A 25,096-nucleotide genomic window follows, 5' to 3' on the forward strand; every position below is an offset into this window, starting at 1 on the left:
GTTTACTAGCAGGAAGCATTACTTCACTGGGAGGTGAATGGTCTCTCAGCTCTGCCTGTTCGGATTTGGTAAACAATGTGCGACTACTTGTGGAATGCTAGCAGAGGTTGAGTTAGCCGTGAAGCATTGTAATGCAGTGGACTGTTGCTCTTTGGAGCCTTTTTTGTGACTGAGCTCAGCACTTCAGGATATGCTTGTGCAGTTATTTTGACAGGCTTAGTTCTCCTGTGACTTGAAGATTGCACAGTTCTTTGGTAGGAGGTTTTGCTGTATAAAATAGTGTCCTTTTCTTTTATCCATACAGAAGACTAATTGTTTCTGTTGGTATTAGATATGTGTCAAAGCAAAATGTGAAGCTTTTTTAGAGGAAAAAGAAGAAACATTTTTAAAAAGGGATCTTAAAATGGATTTTGAAGTCTGAGAGTCCCTTTTAAGCATATAGAAACATGCCTGTGGTTTTGAGGTGAATCTGTTGTGAAGATAGAGTCACTAATTAGGTAAATTTTCTGTGTGACTTACTGATGCACACTTCCTAATTTTCAGCTCTTTGTTTATGATGTCAAGGTTAAAGTGGAAGATAAACTTTGGTATTCTAACAGACTTATTCTACCTCTTGGATGCCCAAAGCTTGTCAGATGAAATTTGTACTGGCAGCACAGCCAGCGTTGGAGCTGAGGCATTATCATAATGTATTTGAGGTATTCATCTTTAGAATATCAGAATGTGTGTAAGGTAATGCACCTGACAATATGTGAAGAGGGTCAGGTGGTCTCATCCATGGCACAGAACCTCAGGATAGAGGAAACACATCATAATTCTCTGCACTTTTTGTTGTCTGCTGAAGAGAGTGTAAACTAAGGTATCAGAGATTCTTGAGCTGTTGAGCAGGGAGGCAAGAGCAAGAGGAGGAAAAAGACAGTGGAAGGACCATTTGGGGCTATCAACCACCTCAGTTATAAGACACCATGGGAGTATGTAGGTGGAGGGTGTCAAGCATGACTTGCCTCATTTCCTAAAGAGGTTTGGCTGTCAGTTTTAAAGAGCTGTGAACATGAACATCTGAAAACAAGTGTGCTGTGCCACAACCATCCAACTCTGAGGTGCATTATGTAGCAGTTGTCCTTTATACAAATGCTTTGTCGTTGAGGATAACTAATACTTAATGCTTGGGTACCCCTATTACATACTTCAGCAGCTTCTTTTCTACTTGACATGGCTTGAAACAACTCTATTAGAGTTCTGCTTATTGTGTGTAATGTGCTTTATTATCGTGGTTGCTTTTCAAACTGTGCTCTCCTACCCCAGATCTTTCAATTACTTAATACATGTGTGAATGCTTTTGTGTTCTGCATAGAAGTTTTTATAGTGTTTAAGGCTACATCACTGTTGTTGTGGCTTAAGTCACTGTGAGAAGGGGGTGAATTCTTGAAGTGTGTGCTTTAGAGATTCCTGTTTTCATTTTACTAATTTGATTTTGAAAAATGTTTTGAAAATGTGGATTTTAGAGTAAAGTCTGAGTGCAGTCTTGCAGTGTAGATGTGTGGTGCATTCGTTTTTCTAAAAAGTAGAACTGCTTATCCTTCATTACCCAGTAATGCCACATCTGTGTGCCTAGCACTTGCAAAGTCTGTTGTTGCTTCCTGTAGAAATCCATTCATTTTTAAGGTGTGATGGTTTGGGAGTTACCCACCCCTCCATTCTTATGAAATCACCCAGACTAGACTCAGCTGGCTGGAAGTTAAGGAATGAAGCTTTATATTTACAGCTTAGCACAATACACAAGCAGATATTTACAATATTTACAGCCATATACAGAAGTATACAAAGTAAAAAGTAATACAGAAATGCAACAGCCCTCCCAGAAATCAGAGTCCCCAGGAGGGGCTCCCAACCACCTTTCCACCTCCTTTCCATCCCTCTGCTTTATCCCAGACTCTGCCTTTTGCAAGGTAAGGTTGGAGGATTGGCAAGGGGAGTTATAAAGCAGAAGGATTAGTTACACAAAACAAGCCCAGAAACCCAACTGTGACAGACATACACACACTGACACTGTCCACTCTGTCTTATCTATGTTTTGTGTCCTTGTTTTCATACATCTCAACAAGCCTATGAGTGAAGTAAACACCACTATTGTTTCCTTTTCAGAGCCCATCATCTCATTTTTCTCAGTAAAATATTCCAGTTAGCACATTCATGCTGATTAAATGAAGCATTGTGTCTAAACTTGTGCCCTTTTGGAATGTTTCCACAGGATACTGCTTTCATTTATAACAACTCTCCTATAGTTCCCTTGATTTTAACAGTTTAATATTCCTATGTTTTTAATCTCTGTCTGCAGAGATTTTAATATTAGGCTACTGTCTCCATATTACATTTTTTTTGTTGTTTCATCTATTCCAATAGATAATATGAAGGGGTTTTTTTGCTGTTATTTACTGATTTCTCCTAGTTTTCTAAAGAGGCGTGGAAATGGAGAAAGGAGCAAAAACTTTCCCTTTCAGTCCGATCTAATAAACTAGTTAAATGTATTCTTAGGTCCTTTACTGCACTTGAAATGCTAAATTCACAAATGGAGCTTTATCTCCCTCTTTTGGAAAACCAAGGCATGACTGCATGACTTGGCTTTGTTCGTGTCTTGATATATCTTTTTTTTTTTCCCATTTACTTTCTTTCCTTGGGGAAGAAGTGAAGGGAAAAGGAGGGGGAATTGTAAACAAATATCCCTAATAAATATAGAGGTGACATGCTTAAAGAAAAAGGATATGCACAGCAAATAGAGCCCTTTCCCACTGGCTTCTGAATTGCACACATCACTCTGCATACGTTTAAGTAGTAATAGCAGGATTTCTGAAGTGGTTTATGTGTTTGTCCAACAGCTGAGGAATATTTGTTCAATGTTTGATTTAAATCCTTTTAAATCCTAAAGATTTCTTTGCTAGATGATTGCTTGGGAGCTAAAAAAGAAGACAGCTTTGTCTTGACTGACTTAATTTTGACAGTAATCTTAAACTGATGAGGGTAAAAAAAGTTGCAGGAGGAGAGACTAAGAATACTGCCACCGGAATGTTCTAGAACTCCTTATTTCCTTCCAGTGTAACTGGTTTGCAGGTTAGGAAGAGGAGCACCCTGACAGATAAAAAACACTGCCTATTCTTTCAGAAACTTCTTTTCAGGGTTAATACTCCTTTTGCTTGTGAGGAAATAACCATAGTGACTGCATGCACCTTGACAGATAGGACTTTTGTAGTTATTAGGAGCAGTAGGAATAGAGTATAATAAAATTAGGTTTTTTTTGTGGAAGGAGACTTCTGGAAAATTTATCACAATTTTCATCCCTCCTTCCTTAATTTGGCTGGAAGCTGTGTTGAACAGCTTTTGATCCCTTTTCCTTTGCACTGTCTCTCCCTGAGCTTTGTTAGGTGGGGCTGTGTAGTAACAAGAGGAGTAAGGCACTAAGGAAGAAACTGTGTTTGCTTTTTTTCTTTTTATTCTTTAATAGCTTCAGAAAGAGAATGTAAAGAATGGGATTTTTTTTTTTTCTCTCTAAAATCTATTTGATGGAAATGAGAGAGTTCCAGAATAAAGCTCTAAATAGTGCTGTTCTTTTTTGCCAGGCTTGTCTATTTTTGATCTATATCTTCCTTAAAATTAAGAGTGTCAAACAAGATACTCTGAATTGTGACCCTGGGTTCCATAGCAGATTTCATTACCTTACCAGACAGTGTTCTGTGGTCCTGTGTATTACAAAACAAATATACAAAAACCTTTCCCCTAGTCTGTTTTTATCACAAACCAGCATGACCTGTAGAAGGAGAGTGATAATAGTTGCTCTGTGCTTTCCTGTGTGTGTGTAAGGCAGGATTGGTGATGAGATTGTATTTGCATTTGTGAATGAGCTCAGTTTACATCATTGACTGGCAAAAGCTCATAAAAACTGTGTATTCTGTCCTGGCTACCAAACTCAGGATTGGATATGTTTTGTGGCAGAGAAGTAGACAGCTAAATTGTACAGGGAAAGGTCTTTTCAGTGGATGGTAAAACTCCACTTCTGTTTCTGTAGCAACTTCAGGGGCCTGAGAAAAGGATGAACAATTTTGAAGACAGCAATATGATCTTACAGCAGGATTGTGCAAGTGACTTGAATGCAGGAGCTGTCTTTGAAACCAAGCTTATTTTCTGAAATAGGATCTAAGACCTGGTGATCCTACAGCAGCAATATGTCCTGCAATAAAATTTTGGAGAAATTAACTGGTTCAGATTCTTGAGTGGTATTATATATTTGTAGTGCTTTCTCTTGGTTACCTGACTTTTGCAGAAATGAAAATGTAACTTGGACTGCAGTATGTATTGTACTAAAAACATCTCAGTGTACAAGCCAGTCTTTTCCTTCCCCATGCAGTCTTAGGATGACTAACAGAGGGAAATGCTTTAATGATTAGTTTATAATTTCATGTAGTAGAAAAATCTGTGTCTGCTACTGTAGCATCTAACTAATCTCCTAGAGAGTCTTTAAGAATTCTATGATTTTATGATCACCTACTCCTGTCATGCTCTTGAGGTGTTTCTTCCTTTGTTTTTATGGCTTTTACTTTTTGAGTAATCTTGTCACAGAAATGAGTAAACATGAAGCCAATGAAATACTAGAAATCACAAAATATTGAAAGAATAGCTTATTGCTTTTATATAAAAACAAGTCACTGACATTTACATGTTTATATTAAAGATTGTCCACTCTCATGGTTAGATGCTCTACAACTCCCTGAAGGGAGGTTGTAGCCAGGAGGGGGTTGCTCGCTTCTCCCAGGCAACCAGCAATAGAGCAAGGGGACACAGTCTCAAGTTGTGGCAGGGGAGATATAAACTGAATGTTAGGAGGAAGTTCTTCACAGAGAGAGTGATTGGCATTGGAATGGGTTGCCCAGGGAGGTGGTGGAGTTGCCATCCCTAGAGGTGTTCAAGCAAAGCCTGGCTGAGGCATTTAGTGCCATGGTCTAGTTGACTGGCTAGGGCTGGGTGCTAGGTCAGACTAGATGATCTTGGAGGTCTCTTCCAACCTGGTTGGTTCTATGATTACATTTAGAATGATGAAAACACAAAGGCAGTAGAAGAAACCCACCAGTTTAAATTTTGTTTTCTTTACTCTTCTTGACCTGCAAGTTGTCCTGTGCTGCTTCTGTTGATCTGCAGTTCTGGTCTATATGATATCCCTGGGGCACTTCAAGGCAAGGTTGGACGTGGCACTTGGTGCCATGGTCTAGCCTTGAGCTCTGTGGTAAAGGGTTGGACTTGATGATCTGTGAAGTCTCTTCCAACCCTGATGATACTGTGATACTGTGGTATCAGCCAGAACTCAGAGCATAGAAAATAAGAGGGAATTAATATTTTGAAACAGACTTCCTGGATTGTTTGCCAAGTAAATCACAGTTCTCATCTTGATGGCATTATTGACTGCATATCTGCTTAAATTTATAACAATATAGCTGGAAAATAGCAGTGACAGTGGAAATTGGAGAACCTAACAGTAATCCATTTGGAAAGACTCTTATATGAAGCTTGCATCATTGAGCTCCTGCTTGTAAACATCCCTCCTGTGTGTGACATGCCTGGTTTACTCTCCCTTTGCAAATCAGCTCTCTGAATGGGGTCATTCTTCCTTGTCTTGATTTGCATTGTATATTGTGTGTTCTTGAAAGGACATTTCTGTGTAGTGTACTATCTCATGCTCCATTATGATTTGTACTGCAGGTATGATATGAGTTATATGTGATGGCATGTGTATGTTTGTGGTTATAGGTGGTGATTCGTGCTCAAAACGGTGAGCTCCTCTATCGTATTTCGCCGTGGGCAAGATATGTAGTGCGTGATGAAGACAAAGTGAACTACGATTGGGTACACTGGAATCCACCACAGTCATATATAGTAAGGCTTAAATGTTACTTTCAAAGGGTACATGGAACTGTGTGATGTGTCATGATTGTGTCCCTGCTTGGGATTAAAAAAAGAGTTGCTCCACAAAGAGAGTGTAGTGAACTAGCGACAGTAGCTACCTGAGTAATGAAGGGTCTTTTGTTTTGGCTTTGAGAGACACAAGTGGCTTTAATGATGGATGGTTTTGAGTTAAGTTTTCAGTCTCCCACAAGTGTATAAAAAATAATTACTTATCACAGTAGTATTTCAAATTTGACTTCTCATGTGCTAGGCAAGCTTGAAAACTCTTCCTGGACTAGGTGGCCTTTCCTGGTACCGAGGTGTCAAGGTCTGGAGAACAGAGATTAGGAATATCTCTGTGCAGAGGAGCAAGAGCTGTTCTTTCAGATTTCTGTGTTGTGAAATTAAGGTGCAAGCAAGATCATATATCACCACAAAACTATTTAATAAAGGATAAAGTTGAGAGGGAGAGAGAGGGGGAACAATAGAGAAAAAAAGAGATGAAACAAGGAAGGAAAAGAGCAGGGATCGTATTATCAGCTGTAGATGGGGCAGGGAGAGAGATGTGTGCGTGGTCCAGGGATGTTCTTCCATGGAGTTCATCAAGAGTTCTTCTGGAGCTGTTCTGTAGGAGCTGCTCGAATTCTTCTGGTGGAGGTGTTCTGGTAGAGGTGTTCCTCTTGGCTTTTTATACAGTTTTTTAGATAGAAGTCCAGGTGCAGCTCCCCAGGAAATCTTCCTGTGTATTCTGCACTGGCAGGGGTGTGGCAGCAGCACCGGGGAAGGTCTCTGCTCCCTCCCTGCACGGCTTACCTGTCCATACCCCAAATACACATAAGCCTTTTCTCTTTGGGGTAGCCAATGTAAGACATGCACATCCTGGGCATTCAAGCCAGGCTGAAGTCTGGGAAGGCCACAAAGGCACTGTATGTCTGTTGATTTGCATCCCTAAACTTTTGGCCAGGAACCTGAGCTGAGTCCAGGAGATCCATGAAGGCACTGTATCTCTGTTGATTTGTGTCCCTGAGGCTTCGGCCAGGCACCTTGGCTGAATCCAGAAAGGCAACAAAGGCAATCTTTATCTTTGTCGATTTGAACAAGGGAGAGACGATTTAGATTCTCACAAGAGGACAGCAGGGAATTTGCAGCTAACTCTTCAACTTCTGAGAGTACAAAATTCGATACTCCAACAATAAGTCAATGCCATATGAAATCAGAAATAAAGCTCTCAAAAGTGAGGTGCTCATGGTCTGGTCAAATCTGAGTTTCTCATATTGGGAAAGTCCATTTACTGAGTTTTAAAGCCTTCCATCTTCAGGCCCTGCTCTAAGAGGGGGACCTCTTCACATGATATATGAAAAATATCCTAGGAGAACATTCAGGAACTTCAGACTGAGTGATTTTTATTACATATCATTGCAGTTCTGGGTGTTTTTCCTGTAAAATGGTATGCAGTATTCTGTGCTATGCCGAGTGTAGGCTAATATCAGGTTCAAGATCATCTAAAAAACTTGAAGGTGCACAAGTCCATGGGGCCTAACAAGATTCGTCCACGAGTCCTGAGAAAACTGGAAGATGAAGTTGCCAAAACCACTGTCCATCATATTTGAAAAGTCATGGCAATCTGATGAAGTTCCTTCTGACTGGAAAAGGGCAACATAACCCCCATCTTTAAAAAGGTAAAAAAAGGAAGACCCCAGAAGCTATAGGCCAGTCAGTCCCACCTCTGTGCCTGGCAAGATCATGGAGCAGATCCTCCTGAAGGCCTTCCTAGGATATGCAGAAAATGAAGAAGAGGTGACTGATGTTAACCAGCATGGCTGGGTCAAATCATGCCTGATGAACTTGGTGGCTCTCTATGATGGAGGTACAGCATCAGTGGCTAGGGGAAGAGCAACTGATGTCATCTACGTGGGCTTGTGTAAAGCATTTGACACTGTCCCATATGACATCCTGGACACCAAGTTGGAAAAGCATGGACTTGAGGGGAGGACCCTCACTGGATAAGGAATTGCCTAGGTGGCTGCACGCAGAGTTGTGGTCAGTGGATCAACGTCCAAATGCAGACCTACAACAGATGGTGTCCTCCAGGGGTCAGTATTAGGATCAGTGTTGTTTAACATCTTTCTTAACCATATGGACAGTGGGACAGAGTGCACCCTCAGCAAGTTTGCAGATGACACAAGCTGTCTGATCCAGTTGATATGCTGGAAAAGCCTTCCAGAGGAACTTGGACAGGCTTGAGAGGTGGGCAAAAGCCCATCTTGTGAAGTTCAACAAGGCAAGTGCAGGGTCCTGCACCTGGGTCAGGGCAGTCACAGGCACAAATATAGGCTGGGCGAGGAGTGGCTTGAGAGCAGTCTGAAGGAGAAGGACTCGGGTGTCAGTTAACAAAAAACTCAACATGAGCTGCCAGTGTGTGCTTGCAACCCAGAAGGCCAACTGTATCCTGGGCTGCATCAAAAGAAATCTCACCAGCAGGACAAGGGAGGTGCTTCTCCCCTTCTGCTCTGCTCTCATGAGACCCTATTTAATGCATCCAATTCTGGTGTCACCAGCATAAGAAGAAGTACGTGAGGTCCTGGAGCAGGTCCAGAGATGGGCCATGAAGATGATCAGAGGGATCAGATGAGAACAGGCTGTGAGAGTTGGTGCCATTCATCCTGGAGAAGAGATGCCTCTGGGGAGATGTTATAACAACCTTCCAGTACTTGAAGGGGGCCTGCCTACAAGAGAGATGGGAAGAGTCTTTTTACAAGAGTTTGTTGTGGCAGGACGAGACAGAATGGTTTTAAGCTGAAGAGAAAGTAGATTTAGACTGGATATTAAGAAGAAATTTTTCACAGTGAGGGTGTTGAGACACTGGAACAGGGAGGCTGTGGATGGCCTCTCCTTGAAGATGTTCAGGAAAAGACTAGATGAGGCACTTGGTGCCATGGTCTAGCTGACTGGACAGGGCTGGGTGATAGGTTGGACTGGATGATCTTGGAGGCCTCTTCCAACCAGATTGATTCTATGATTCAAGGCCAGGTTGGATGAGGCCTTGAACAACCCAGTCTAATGGAGAAGGCAGTGACCTGTGCCAGCTCCCTGAGCACCCGCAGATGCATGCCATCAGGACCCATGGACTTATGTTCCTTAACCCAGTCCTTATCAACCAGGGAAGACTCCTTTGTCTGCTTTCCTCTGATGCCTCAGGTATCAGTGGCTCCTGAGGACAGTCCCTAGCAGCATAGACAGAGACAAAGAAGGCATTTAGTCTTTGTGTTGTCAGTCACCAAGGCACCCATCTCATTCAGCAGTGAGCCTACATTGCCTCTAGCATTAGCTTTTCCTGCAATATATTTGAAGAAGCTCTTTTTATTATCCCTGAGCTCCCTCTTCTATTTTCTAAAAGCTTCATAGTCATTCAGGCTAACTTTGTGGTACAATGGCTGCTCTAGTTTATACACTTCTGTGTAACTTAAAAAAGGATGCAAGGAGAGTGCTGATTTGTGGATGTCAACTTGCTTGTGCATGGAGAATTCTTCTTTGAAATACACACTTGCTTTAAACAGTTTATAATGTGTAATTACCACTGAGATCTTTGTGGTCTTTGGAAAAAACAAAACAAACTTTAAATCCTTTTCAGTTTTGTGCAAATTATGTGGTTGTGGCAACACTTGCAGGCTTTTGTGTCCTAACAACAACTTTTTTTCCCCCCCCCTCCCTCTTGTACAGCATAAACATCCTTCTGCTAAAAGATTAAAAAGCCTAAAAATCTATGAATCTCATGTGGGGATTGCTTCCCCAGAAGGGAAAGTAGCTTCTTACAAGAACTTCACGTACAATGTACTGCCTAGAATAAAGGATCTTGGTAAGTAATAACAGATACTGGCAGAGATAAAAACTTTGTCCATCTTTTCTTTTATTAGATGAGATGATTATTGATTCTCCAGAGATTTTATTCCTTGCATTTTCAGAATATATGCACTATAAAAATAGATTTGTAGAGCAGAAAAAAAATTATAAGCAAGTGAAAATCTATGTAAAAGAAACAGACTCAAATACATAATGCCAATCAAAATCCATCCCATAGATTAAGTAAAATGTGGTTGATGAATGTCACAAGACAGTCTGCTTTCAGCATGGTTTACTTTCCACTTGAAAAAGGACCTGTTTTGGGGAGGTAAACTTTAGGAAATAATGTGCTCTTAGCTGGTTCTAGTAATGTGCATCTTGTTTCTCAGGGAAGACAAAAGAAATTTCTGGATAGAAAGGGCTTTCCATTCTGTTTGCCAGAATAGAATCATAGAATCAAGCAGGTTGGAAGAGACCTCCAAGATCATCCAGTCCAACCTAGCACCCAGCCCCATCCAGTCAACTAGACCATGGCACTAAGTGCCTCATCCAGGCTTTGCTTGAAGACCTCCAGGGACAGTGACTTCACCACCTCCCTGGGCAGCCCATTCCAATGCCAATCACTCTCTCTGGCAAGAACTTCCTCCTAACATCCAGCCTATACTTTCCCCAGCACAACTTGAGACTGTGTCCCCTTGTTCTGTTGCTGGTTGCCTGGGAGAAGAGGGCTCTTCTGTTTTGTAATCCCTGAACAGCTGATATGAGTTATTGGAACCTGGAAACTGCACATGTGACTTTTAATTTAACTCTTTTTAGAAAAGCAAGTCTAGTATATTGGTGAGGATGTATGAAAGTAACCACTGACATGATTGTCTCAGGAAGCACAGTGAAACTCAGTTCACTGCAGTTTACATTTAATATTTTTTGACATTTGATATTCTTGAAAGGTTGGCCCAAGCCAACCTCATGAAGTTCAACAGGGCTAAGTGCAAGGTCTTATGCCTGGGCCAGGGCAATCCAAAGCACAAATAATAGGCTGGGTGAGGAGTGGCTTGAGAACAGTCTTGAGGAGAAGGACCTGAGGGTGTCAGTTGTTGATAAACTCAACCTGAGTCAGCAATGTGTGCTTGCAGCTCAGAAAGCTAACCAAGTTCTGGAATGCATCAAAAGCCTTTCAGTTTTCCACCCTTAATATTGCACTGTATTATCTTAGGTGATAGAAGAAATAGTCTGTCTCCTATTCTCCTGTAATATCCTGTTTTTTTTGGTGAACTCTAACCCAAAACACAATTCTCTGTTTTCTTGCCTGGAAGACTCTCATAGAGGAGGAGTCTAAGCATTAAAGTTTGAAAAAGCTGTTTTTGAAGTGGCAAGAAAGAATTAAAAACCATAGAGCATAAGGTACAGCATTTGTAGCCAGTGTATCCCCAAACTTCCTGAGCGCAAATGTCAAAAGCAAAGTGTAAGTTCAGGACATGTAGATTGGAATAACTGATATTCTGAAGTTAAATTGATATTATATTTACATATCACTTACTGCTTTCTAAATCTGAGAGTTCCAATGCACCTAGTTATGTACAGATGACTTGACAAATTGATCATTCCATTTTTAATGGAGAATCATGTGATTATAAACTGTTAGGTGAACCTGCTGCTTCTTCAGGGAGACTCAATCTTCTGATGTTCATGATTAGAGTTAGAAGTAGCTAACATGAAAGAAGCCTGGAATGCATACATTAGAGACATTGAATGCTGTTGTAGCACTCCTTAAGGCAGGGGTTTATTTGTTTTACTTCTTTTCTCTTTGTAGGATATAACTGTGTCCAGCTGATGGCTATTATGGAACATGCCTACTATGCTAGTTTTGGTTATCAGGTCACAAGTTTCTTTGCAGCATCAAGGTAGGTTTAAGTACTTCAGAATCTTCTTTTAGCTTACTCCCTATCTAATGAAATCAGTATGCCTCTATGTGTATCCTTGCTAGTGTTTAATGGAAAGAGAAAGCAATGACTAAGGTATTTGCTCTACAATACAATCACACAGAATCACAGGAACATCCAGGTCGGCAAAGCCCCTCAGGATCACCAAATCCAACCTATAACCCTACTGTACAAAATTCACCTTAAACCATATCCCTAAGCACCACATCCAGATGACCCTTAAACACACCCAGGGTGAGTGACTTATCCACCTCCCTTGGCAGCTCATTCCAGTCCTCTCTGTGAAAAACTTTTTCCTAATGTCCAATTTAAACCTACCCAGTCTCAGCTTGAGGCCATTTCCCCTTGTTCTGCCTCCAGTTAACTGTGAGAAAAGACTGGCACCAGCCTCTCCACAATGTCCTTTCAGGTAGTTGTACACAGCAATGAAGTCTCCTCTCAGCCTCCTCTTTGTCAAACCATCCTTAGCTCCCTCAGTCACTCCTCCTAAGATTTATTCTTTAGGCCCTTCACCAGCTTTGTTACCCTCCTCTGGACCTGCTCCAGCACCTCCACATCTCTCTTGTATTGCAGTGCCCAAAAGTAAACACAATACTCAAGATGTGGCCTCACCACAGCTGAGTACAAGGAGACAGTCACTTCCTTACTACTGCTGGACACAGCATTTTTAATACATATTAGGATGCCATTGGCCTTCCATGGGCCACCATCAGGCATGTACTCAGCTGCCTGATGATGATATAATCATCTGTTCTGTGAAACACTTCATACAAGATACAAACAAAAAAGTTCTAAGTGAAATCATCTGTCATAGCATATTCCAGCTAATGTAGCTTCGTCAGTCTTTATGCATGGGTTATGTGTTGTGGAATTCCCACTAGTAGCAAACATGACATGTAGATCATTCTTTTATGATAAACAGAACAATACACTACTTGTTCATAATAAACTTGATCAAAATCACACTTCTGTGGGAACTTTTTCCCACGGCTGTGACAGACTGTACATGGCTTTGAGGCCTGAGGTGAAAATAGATGAAAAATGTGTTCAGGTAATTGTTAAAGTTTTGATTTGTTTTCTTTTATTTCTATGTTTCCCACCTTGGTGAAGCTCAAGTGACAACCAGGTGAAATTCAGATAGACAGAGATTGTTAACTGGCATAATTGGTTGCAAGAAATGTGTGTTGGACATGAGCCTAAAATATTTGAGTTGGAAAAGAGTGTAGCACCTAAACCAAATAAGCAGGACAGCTTGTGGACTCTCATGAATGCACATTTACTTTTGTAGTCAATGTATATTACTTCATTTTAGCAATATATGCATATTCCTGTCCCTTACAAAGTAAGGAAATGTTCAATGGAGTTAATACTGAGTTTGGTGGATTAAGAGCTTCAAAGGAAAGAATGAAACTTTGCAACCCTTTCTGCAAAACATTGCATGCATGATGCAAACTTTATAATTGTCAGCTTCCAGGTGATGAAGAGCTACTGACATTGATGTAGCTTTTGAGAGTGATGTTCAGTGTTGTCACTTTGAGATTGTGCCCACTCATAACACATTGTGTTTTCCTACTGATAGCCGTTATGGAACTCCAGATGACCTCAAAGAAATGATTGATGTTGCTCACTCAATGGGCATCACTGTGTTGCTGGATGTTGTGCATAGCCATGCATCAAAAAACTCTGAAGATGGTCTCAATAAATTTGATGGTACAGATTATTGTTTCTTCCATTCTGGTTATAAAGGAACTCATCAGCTCTGGGACAGCAGGCTCTTTGACTATTCACAGTAAGTATAAAATGTCACATCAGGTGTGTTATACTGTGTGACTCTTTAATTACATGTTAGAGAATATAGATGTTCTTTTCATATTATATGAAAGCAGCTCTGCAAATGTGTTGTCAAACTTGTCAAATCCTTCAAATCTCTGCAGACTAAACTTTTACTACAACTGCCTCCATTCCAAAGAGCTTCCAGAGGCAAATCAACAGTTAATACAGATTAGAGACCATTTTCACTGGACAGTTCTAGCAACTCAATTTGCACACAATTAACCAGTATAAATAGTGTGTTGGACTTCATGTTAATAACAGATGATGATAGTGCTTAATATTGCTTGCTTTGTATTCTCTGAGGTATTGGAGGTGAGAGGATTTATCTCATATGCTGGATATTTCAGTGATTAAAACAGAGAAAAGGGTACAGCCAGACAGCTTATTTCAGTCTTCCATTTTCTCCCGTGTATGTTCATTCCTGAACCACCTTCATTCCTTGCTTTCAAGGTCTGATTCTTCCCCTAAACATCCAACAAGTTTTGTGCACAATCTCACAGACTCCTTAAAGCAGTGCTTAAGAAATTCTGTAGTGTCATTCATCTCTCTACTCCATGATAAATTTTCTTATTCTCCCCTCCCCCCTTTCAGATGCATGATGTTCTTGTTTGCTCTTCTTATCAACTGCAACCCTTTCAAGGTTATGCTTGACTGGTTCCTTCCGTGGCTCATCACTCAGTGACTGTAGAGTTGTAATCTCTTGTCTCTCTCAGGTTTTGTGTGTTGCAAGTTTAATTTGTCATTTTCCCCCTGTTTTTCTCCCTCACTTGCATTGAACTGCCATTAACTGAGTATGCTGACGTTGCAAAAGTCCTTACACCTCAGATCAGAATTACACACATCCAGTTAGCTGCCAAAAAGATTTCTCAGGTTTTTATTTTTCTACTCATCAGTTTATACTGTTAAGGATGACAGCTTCAAAGTGTGTGTTCAAGAAGGTCACTATTCTAGAAGTAATGTTACATAGTATATAGGCAGGTGTTTAGTGAAAACTCTTACACTGTAACTCACAATCTCTCTTAAAATGACTGACCCCAGTGTATTGAGTGAATTACAGTATCACCAAGGTTGGAAGAGACCTCACAGATCATCAAGTCCAACCCTTTACCACAGAGCTCAAGGCTAGACCATGGCACCAAGTGCCACGTCCAATCCTGCCATGAACAGCTCCAGGGACGGCGACTCCACCACCTCCCCGGGCAGCCCATTCCAGTGCCCAATGACTCTCTCAGTGAAGAACTCTCTCCTCACCTCCAGCCTAAATCTCCCCTGGTGCAGCCTGAGGCTGTGTCCTCTTGTTCTGGTGCTGGCCACCTGAGAGAAGAGAGCAACCTCCCCCTGGCCACAACCTCCCCTCAGGTAGTTATAGACAGCAATAAGGTCACCCCTGAGCCGCCTCCTCTCTAGGGTAAACAATCCCAGCTCCCTCAGCCTCTCCTTGTAGGGCTTGTGCTCAAGGCACAATTGTGTATTGATTGAATTGTGCACTACCTTACTTCATAGAATGAGCTGTTCTTTATGTGCATTTTATTTGGGACAATTTAAATGATGAATTCAGTGGGCCTTTTTTAATTGCAATTTTTTGCATAATAAAAACGTATTTGTTATAAGAATTAAAATTATCCAGTTAGCTTCCTATAAATCTGTCAGTCATACTTAGGTAATTCTATTTCAGATAATCTTAGAGCTTTAATATCAATACAGTGGTATAAAACTCCTTAATTCACTTCACGCTCATATGTAATCAAGAAGTGTGTAGTATACTCAACACTGGTCAGGCCACACCTTGAGTACTGTGTCCAGTCCTGGGCTCCTCAGCTGAAGAGAGATGTTGAGGTGCTAGAACATGTCCAGAGAAGGACAACAAGGCTGGTGAAGGGCCTGGAACACAAGCCCTATGAGGAGAGGCTGAGGGAGCTGGGGTTGTGCTGCCTGGAGAAGAGGAGGCTCAGGGGTGACCTCATTGCTGTCTACAACTACCTGAAGGGAAGTTGTAGCCAAGTGGGGGGTTGCTCTGTTCTGCCAGGCAACCAGCAACAGAAGAAGGGGACACAGTCTCAAGTTGTGTCAGGGGAAGTATAAGTTGGATGTTAGGAGGAAGTTGTTGGCAGAGAGAGTGATTGGCATTGGAATGGGCTGCCCAGGGAGGTGGTGGAGTCACTGTCCCTGGAGGTGTTGAAGAAAAGACACAATGGGGTATTTAGTGCCATGGTCCAGTTGACTGGCTAGGGCTGGGTGCTGGGTTGGACTGGATGATCTTGGAGGTCTCTTCCAACGTGGTTGATTCTATGATTCTAGAGTGAGAAAATGCATTGGATTGCAAGTGTGGACCTTTGGTTCAAGCAGAGGCAAGTTCTTCCTGTTGGGAAAGTGGTGCTGTTATGGAATGTTTTAAAAGGATTTGTAAAGGAAGAAACAGCAAATTGAAAGAAGCAGCAAGTTGTTTTCTGGGTAGCACTTTGCAATGTTAAGCATTTATTCAGAACCAGAGAACTTTCCTGCACAAGTCTGTTCAGTCAGTGATACGTGCCTCTACTTGTGGGAAGGACACAGTTGCATAATTACCTTTCATTTTATGTGATTGAAATAGATGCCAGACTGAATGCTGGAAATGTGGCGTGAAAAGAGCTGTGAGGGGGAGAGAAGAGATGAGGAAATAGCAGAGAGTTTGAATCTATGCTCTACTGATGAGTAAAAATAATGCTTTGAGTTGTTGCAAAACACCTGTTTTAGCTCAGGTGTTGCAGAACCCTGATTAGCTTGCTGCAGGAAAACATGGTCCAGGCCCCACAGATCAGTGTGATCAAAGGCAATGCCACATGGACTCCAGACAATTCAATGTGAATTATGCCTGAGACCTTTATTGATCATTTAGCTCTCAATATATCCCTCAGGGCATAAGGTACACACCTACACATTAGCCAAGGACAACCCACTCCATCAGCATGAACCACACCTTGTTTTCCTGGGTCAGGAACAGTGTGGCCAGTAGGATGAGGAAGGTTATTCTTCCACTGTACTCAGCACTGGTCAGGCCACACCTTGAGTACTGTGTCCAGTTCTGGGCTCCTCAATTCAAGAGAGATGTTGAGGTGCTGGAAGGTGTCCAGAGAAGGGCAACAAAGCTGGTGAGAGGCCTGGAACACAAACCTCATGAGAAGAGGCTGAGGGAGCTGGGGGTGTGCAGCCTGCAGAAGAGGAGGCTCAGAGGTGACCTCATTGCTGTCTACAACTACCTGAAGGGAGGTTGTAGCCAGGTGGGATTGGGCTCTTCTCCCAGGCAACCAGCAATAGAACAAGTGGACACAGTCTCAAGTTGTGCTGGGGGAGGTCTAGGCTGAATGTTAGGAGCAAGTTGTTGGCAGAGAAAGTGATTGGCATTGGAATGGGCTGCCCAGGGAGGTGGTGGAGTCGCTGTCCCTGGAGGTGTTGAACAAAAGCCTGGCTGAGGCACTTAGTGCCATGGTCTAGTTGATTGGCTAGGGCTGGGTGCTAGGTTGTACTGCATGATCTTGGAGGTCTCTTCCAGTCTGTTGATTCTGTGATTCTAGGGAAACACCTCCTTCCCTTTCAAACACAGCAAGCTATGCAGTGAACTGGTTTTAGCCATTAAAGGGCTGCTTTACTCCTAATATTTGGAACATTAAAAATTCTATGTGCAGTTTTAGTCAAATTTTAATGATCAAAATCTGTAACAATCACATTTATTGTAAAGTGCTTAGGACTGATTCAGATTTGTTTGTGTTTTCATAATCTTTTGTGTGTATAGATATGTCTCCAGCAATTGGGAAAGAATCAGAATTGACATTGTATTGAAAAAGGCTTTTTTTACATTGGTTTTTTTTTCTTCATTTAAGCTTTATTGACATGCTATTTTCCATACCAGTAAACAAGCAGCTCTAGTCTGAAAGAGAAGAGTAGAAAAAACTGTGAAAGAGACTCAAGTTGCTTGCAGATGCTCAAAGTTTGCTGAAAATAAATGACACTAAATGCAATCTATTGAATGATACACAGAAAAGCTTGCTTTGTGAGACAGATCTTTTCAGCTGGTACAGCTTTGTCTCTTTACAGTGCTTGTAGTAAATCCTTTTTTCTGTAGTGGGAAGAACTGTCAGATCTACAGATACTTAAACATCAAATACAAAGAATGTTCAATTTACAATGGAATTTAGAGAAACTAATTCTCTGCTATGAAGGAGAATTAAGGAACACTTTATCTGTTTGGTCTGTCTGTCTACACCTTCATTGGAGAAGTGAGGCCAGCAGGTTGAGCGAGGTGATTCTCCCCCTCCACTCTGATGAGACCCCACCTGGAGTACTACATCCAGTTCTGGAGCCCTCATTACAAGAGGGATGTGGACATTCTGGAGCATGTCCAGAGAAGGGCCACAAGGACACTCAGAGGGCTGGAGCAGCTCTGCTGTGAGGACAGACTGAAGGAGTTGGGGCTGTTCAGTCTGGAGAAGAGGAGGCTCCAAGGTGACCTTCTTGAAGCCTTTGCAGTATCTGAAGGGGACCTACAAAAAAGCTGGGGAGGGACTTTTTAGGCTCTCAGGGAGTGCCAGGACTGGGGTGAATGGAGCAAAGCTGCAGGTGGGTAGGTTCACACTGGAGGTGAGTAGGAAGTTGTTGAGCATGAGAGTGGTGAGAGGCTGGAATGGGTTGCCCAGGGAGGTGGTTGAGGCCCCATGGCTGGAGGTGTTTAAGGCCAGGCTGGCTGAGGCTGTGGCCAGCCTGATCTAGGGTAGGGTGCCCCTGGCCATGGCAGGGGGGCTGGAACTAGATGATCCTTGTGGTCCCTTCCAACTCTGATTCAATGAAATTAATTTGTTTTGTAGCATTATTTTCAAGATGGTCCAGTTGTCTAGGAAGGAGACTGTGGGCACTTGCTGAAGGTGGCTAAATATCTCTATAGTGTATTTTAAATACTAATATTGACCTAAGTAGAGATTATCTCTAAGCAAAACAATAGGAAAACTGTTCAAAGGATAACCTGAATGTTCCACTTCTACTAATATGGTGCAATTTAAGATAAAAACATGTTTTGTACTGTGGACAGTGTATTTTATTAATCTATGTTTATTCAACTGCTGTGCAGACAGTGACCTTTTCTTTCCAGTTGTGAGCAGCAGTTTGAGAATTATGTTGTTCAATATGTCAGATGAAAATAAAACCTTAATTTCAGTAAAATCAGAATTTGGAGGTAGAATCATCCAGGCCAGAAAGGACCTCCAAGATCATCAAGTTCTGCCATTTGGCACACTCCAGCAAGTCTGTCACTACACCATGTCCCCAGGCAGCAGTTCTATATGACTTATAAACACATCCAGGGATGCTGATTGAACCACTTCCCTGAGCAGCCTGTCCCAGTGCCTGACAGCCCCTTCCATGAAAAATCTTTTCCTAATGTCCAGTCTAAACCTTCCCCAGAAAGGCTTCCCAGAGAGTTCGTGGAGTCTCCTTCTATGGAGACCTTCAAGGCCTGTCTGGATGTGTTCCTCTGTGATCTGTGTTAGATAGTATTGTCCTGCTCTGGCAGGGAGGTTGGACTCAATGATCTCCTTGGGTCCCTTCCAACCTCTAACATCCTGTGATCCCTTAAACCTCCCCTGGTGCAGCTGGAAAGAACAGTTTCTGCTTTATCTTTTTTTCCCAGGAAAAGTATCATAAATTATGCTTACAAAAATTTGACTCAGGAGCAAACTTTCACAAATCTCAAGTGAGGATTGTAGTTTGCTTTAAAAATACTTCAAATAAGGACAATTCTTTGCCTTACTTCCTGATGGAAATGTAGTCTTCATATCCCTGAATTAATGAAAGGGAAATGCTGTAAGGTAAAAGGGGTGCCACAAGCTCTGGAATTACAGAATAGCTATTAATATCTACTTAATTTTATGGTAATGAAGCACCTTGTCTGTACTATTGCAATGCTGTTTAAGATAGCTCACTTGAAATGCATGTAAACTGTCCCATCTTCTGTAAGGATCCTGCTTGTAATTAATGTAGCACAAGCTCAGCACAACAATTTTTCTTTCCCTAAATTACAGTCAGAGATCATTCAGCTGCTAAGTTCATTAGGAATGATGCTGTAGACCCTGGAAACCAGATGGGATCACAACTAGAGTGGTTGGTTGTATTTTAATTTACATTCATTTTGCCATGTAGCAAATATGTCTAAAATCCTAATCAGGCAAAACAAATTAAAAACCTGAGAACAACATATTACCTAGCAAATATGAGTTGGATTTTGTGGTTTTTCAAGCACTACCTAATTGAAATGTGTAAATGATTCTGTCTTTCTATGCTTGCTGAGATGTGAGAGTATTGTTTTGTTTTTTAAGGCTCTGTAATTCTTGTTCTCTCATTAGGCTTTATCCAATTCAAAGGGAAAAAAGGTAGACTGACAGATTTCTCTGAGCCTTTAAGAATCATAGAATCAACCAGATTGGAAGAGACCTCCAAGATCATCCAGTCCAACCTAGCACCCAGCCCTAGCCAGTCAACTACACCATGGCACTAAGTGCCTCATCCAGGCTTTTCTTCAACATCTCCAGGGATGAAAAAGTAATGGTAGAGGTAAAATCCATCAGAAATCATCTGATACCCTAAATTTTGTGTTTGATTTTTCATCATTTTTAATACTGTGAACTTTTTCACTTGAGCAGTTAGCCAAAATTTTAAGTTTTTGCTCAACCTAAGAGAAGTCAGAGGTTGAATTCATTATGAATGCTTCCCTGAATGCTGCAGTATGATCAGCAAGAGAGTGATTGGCATTGGAATGGGCTGCCCAGGGAGGTGGTGGAGTTGCTGTCTCTGGAGGTGTTGAAGAAAAGCCTGGCTGAGGCACTTAGTGCCATGGTCTGGTTGACTGGCTAGGGCTGGGTGCTAGGTTGGAGTGGATGATCTTGGAGGTCTCTTCCAACCTGGTTGATTCTGTGACAGCTGAAGAGTCTCTGCTGGTCAGGTAGGTGGAAGAAAGGAGGCTGCTAGTACTTTTACCAGACACTCAGTGGTGCTGAGTTATTCTCTTCACATATGGTTACATTATGATTGTACCTCAATCAGTAGAGGAAAATGTTTAAAGAATTAATGTGTCATATACAAGGGAATTGACTTCTTAAACTGTAGATGTAGTCTCTGGAGCATTGTCTTCTGCAGGTAGGTGAAGGTGGTGTTCTTCTGGCTGCATTTATACAGTAGCAATGCCATCCTGTGGTGGGTAATGTTTGCCACAAATATGTATTTATTGGGGAAATTCTTTTTCCATAATTCCAGTGGTAGTTGTCAATGAGCTAGGTTCTCAGTTACTGGATTTGCTTGATACATATTTTTGATTGTAGGATAATTATAATAGGAACATGGATATAAATTGTGTTTCATGATGTAAAACCCTCAGCTCTGCTGATTTTAATTTCTTTTCTGCCAGTCTTATTTCACTAAATCAGTTTGGGAAAGCTCTGTGTTTGGAGATCCCCATAATATGCACTGGAGTTGGATTTTGCTGCCAAAGTTTGTTTTGTAATGGCTGTTTTAAGAAAGCAGTGCTTATAATGTAATAGTAAGATTTAATTGATTGGGGTTTTGTGGTTGGCTTTTTTTTTTTTCCCCCAAAGCTCATAAATTTAATTATTTTGGTTGGAGATTGACTTCTAAAATCCTGCCTGCATATGCCACATATGTCCTTAGCAGTCTGCTTCTAGCAGACTGAACTCGTTGAGAGGCCTTGTAAAGGCATAAATCTACTTTATAAAACTTAAGACCTTCTGTGTCTGTGAAGATCTTTGGGGGCTTGTGTATTTTCTTCCTTTTAGCAACCATTGTCAGCGTTGGCAAGTAAGCACCTTCAGGTACGGGCACACAGCAGTTAATAAATTGCCTTTCTTGAAGTGAATGAGTACTGAAAGCATTGACAGAAGGGATGATATATTGAAACTTAACTGCAATAGGAATTATTTAAATAACAGTGAAAAAAAAATACTTTCCAGATACAAGTATGTGACTTGTTTTATATGCTGTAGAATTTGTTTCATCATTTTAATTGAACATTCATCTGGAAGTTTAATTCTTTTTTGCTTCACTCAGGTTGATAGACTGGGAGGCTTTAAAGCCACAGATGCTCTGAAACTCAGAGCTTTATGTAGCAATACCTGTGACTTTCTCTGAAGTGTCCACTTTCCCATGTTGCATCCAGTTTCCCATATTTCATCTGGTTTCCCATGTTGCATCCAGTTCTTTTCACATATGGTTGCATTATGGTTGTACCTCAATCAGGAGAGGAAAACGATCAAAGAATGGATGTGTCATATACAAGGGAATTGACTTCTCAAAGTCAATTCCAGTGCATCCAGTTCATCCATATTCTGCGTCCAGTTCTGGAGCCCCCATTACAAGAAGGATGTGGAGATGATGGAGTGTGTCCAGAGAAGGGCCACTGGCTTGATCAGAGGGCTGGAGCAACTCTACTGTGAGGACAGACTGAGAGTTGGGGCTGTTCAGTCTGGAGAAGAGAAGGCTCCCAGGTGACCTTCTTATGGCCTTCCAGTATCTGAAGGGGGTCTGCAGAAAAGCTGGAGAAGCACTTTTTAGACTCTCAGGGAGTGACAGGACTAGGAGCAAAGCTGCAGGTGGTTAGGTTCAGACTGGATGTGAGGAGGAAGTTCAGCATGAGAGTGGTGAGAACTTGGAATGGGTTGCCCAGGGAGATGGTTGAGGCCCCATGGCTGGAGATGTTTAAAGCCAGGCTGGCTGAGGCTGTGGCCAGGCTGCTCTAGGGTAGGATATCCCTGCCCATGGCAGAAGGACTGAAACTAAATGATCCTTGTGGTCCCTTCCAACTCTGACTGATTCTATAATATTAATCTCCAACAGAGCAATCACAGCTTCACCTGAAGTTTCTAAAACGCAGCTGCACAAAATGTGGTGTAGTGAAAAAGCAGCATATTGATAGATGAACAAAAGGCACACTGAAAAACTTCAGCCAATTGTTGTACATTTTGATCAGCAGCAGGTTTTGAAGCGCAGAGGTCACCAATTTTAGCCAATTAGATTCAATCATAACTGGAATAGATGCAGTCACTCTCACTTGAATTTGAGTAGGGTATTTCAATAGGGATCTAAAATTAGGTGACATTAAACACTAGGAAATCACTCCTCAGTCCAAATTCAGTAATGGTCTTGCAGTTAGCCATCCATGCTTACACTGGCAGCTTTCAGGGCATTCTTTTGTTTTTACTGCATCAGGTTATGTAAGCAGTATGCATTGTGAATAGAAGATAGTACTGGAGAAAAGGGGAACAGTTGTTTGAATTGGAGATCAGGAGGAGATTTTGAAAGAGAATCTGTGAGCGAAATTTGGAATGTTGGCTTTCTTCTAATAGGATTTCTTCCAAAGAAATTGTGTGTAGGAGGAAAATTAGGCATGGTACTGCTTATGGCAGAGAAAGAAGATGAGATTAAGAAAATTGTAATTACTTTTGTTGTTTTTTTTCCCCCCTGATTCTCATGTGTTTGTGTTGTACAAGGTACAGATCCACTTGAAATACAGTTTTAAAAACTCACTGGCAAGAAAAAGACAATTTATTGCCATAGAATTATAGAATGGTTTAGTTTGGAAGTGACCTCGAAGATCATCCAGTTCCAAGCCCCTGCCATAGGTAGGGACACCTCCCACAAGAACAGGTTGCTCAAGGCCTCATCCAGCCTGGCCTTGAACACCTCCAGGGAGGGAGCAGCCACAACCTCCCTGGGCAACCTGTGCCAGTGTCTCACCACCCTCACTGCAAACAACCCTTTCCTAACATCCATTTTGAATCTCTCCTCTGCCTGTTTAAACCCATTCCCCTTTGTCCTGTCACTACAAGACCTTGTCAATAGTCCCTCCCCAGCCTTCCTGTAGGCCCCCTTCAGATACTGGAAGGCCACTGTAAAGTCTCCTTGAAACCTTCTCTTCTCCAGGCTGAAGAGCCCCAACTCTTGTAGCCTGTCCTCATAGCAGAGCTGCTGCAGCCCTCTGATCATCTTTGTGTCCCTCCTCTGGATTCACTCTAATAGTTTAATGTCCTTCTTGTGTTGGGGGCTCCAGAACTGCACACAGGTGGGGTCTGACGAGAGCCGAGTAAAGGGGCAGAATCCTCTCCTATGCCCTGCTGGCCACACTTCTCTTGCTGCAGCCCAGCACAGGGTTGCTGTCTGAGCTGCACATGCACACTGCTGGTTCATGTTGAGCTTTTTGTCAACCCAGACCCCCAGGTCCTTTTCCTCAGGGCTGCTCTCAATCATTCACCACCTAGCTTGTATCTGTGCTTGGGATTGCACCAACCCATGTGCAGGACCTTACACATGGCTTTGCTGAATGTCATGAGACTGGCCTGGGCACACCTCTCCAGCCTCTCCCAGTCCCTCTGGGTGGCATCTCTGCCCTCTAGCAAGTTGACTGTGCCCCAGGATTCCATACTGGAACCGGTACCATTTAGCATCTTTATTAATGATGTGGACAGTAGCACCAAGTGCAACTTTCGCACATTTGCTGATGACACTAAGCTGTGCATCTGAAGGGGGCCTACAAAAAAGCTGGGGAGGGACTTTTTAGGCTATCAGGAAGTGACAGGACTAGGGGGACTATTTGGACTGGCCATGAGGAAGTTCTTCAGCATGAGAATGGTGAGAGCCTGGAATGGGTTTGCCCAGGGAGGTGGATGAGGCCCCATGCCTGGAGGCATTTAAGGCCAGGCTGGCTTAGGCTGTGGCCAGTCCGATCTAGGTAGGGTGTTGCTGGGCATGGCAGGGGGGTTGGAACTAGATGACCTTTGTGGTCCCTTCCAACCCTGACTGATTCTGTGATTCTATGTGGGCAGTTGACATTCTGAAGGTATGGGATGCCATCCAGAAGGACCTTGACAGGCTTGAGAGGTGGAGCTGTGCAAAATTCATGAAGCTCAACAAGTGCCAAGTCTTGCACCTATGTCAGCACAATCCTCAGGATCGATACAGCGTGGAAGATTAATTGACTGAGAGCAGTCCTGCAGAGAAGAACTCGGGGCCACTGGTGGATGAAAAATGGAGCATGTACTGACTACGTGTACTTGCAGCCCAGAAAGCCAGCTGTATCCTGGATTGAATAAAGAAAATCATGGCCTGCAAGTTGTGGGAGGGGATTCTGCCCCTCTGATCCATGCTGCAAGATCCTACCTAGAGTACTGCATCCAGTTCTGGGATCCCCAGCGTAAGACAGACAGACATGGGTCTGTTAGAGTGAGTCCAGAGGAGAGACACAAAAAGAGGAGCGGGCTAGAGCACCTCTTTTGTGGGGGCAGTCTAAGAGAGTTGGAGTTGTTCAGCTTGGAGAAGAGAAGGCTTCATGGAGACCATTCAGTGCTTAAAGGGGGGGCATTTGAAAGACAGATTTCTTACCAAGGCCTGTAGTGGCAGAGCAAGGGGCAGTGATTTTAAACTGAAAGAGAATGGCTTTAGATGGTACATAAGGAGGTAATTTGTCATTGTGAAGCTGATGAGACACAGAGCACGTCACCCAGAGATGTTGCAGAGGTACAAGTGAC

At 42.3% G+C, this 25,096-nt stretch overlaps 1 protein-coding gene across 3 annotated transcripts in view; it reads left to right on the forward strand.

Moving 5' to 3' along the window:
* Positions 1-25,096, forward strand: part of GBE1 (1,4-alpha-glucan branching enzyme 1) — a 158,186-nt gene that overhangs the window by 49,688 nt on the left and 83,402 nt on the right. For all 3 annotated transcript variants that reach the window (XM_064152290.1, XM_064152291.1, XM_064152292.1), the window contains exons 4-7: positions 5,794-5,919; positions 9,649-9,784; positions 11,579-11,669; positions 13,288-13,497. In XM_064152290.1, the coding sequence (XP_064008360.1) occupies positions 5,794-5,919; positions 9,649-9,784; positions 11,579-11,669; positions 13,288-13,497 (563 nt within the window). The remainder of the gene's footprint in view (positions 1-5,793; positions 5,920-9,648; positions 9,785-11,578; positions 11,670-13,287; positions 13,498-25,096) is intronic.

The sequence above is a fragment of the Pogoniulus pusillus genome, chromosome 12 (assembly GCF_015220805.1).
Source record: "Pogoniulus pusillus isolate bPogPus1 chromosome 12, bPogPus1.pri, whole genome shotgun sequence".
Lineage (NCBI taxonomy): Eukaryota > Metazoa > Chordata > Aves > Piciformes > Lybiidae > Pogoniulus > Pogoniulus pusillus.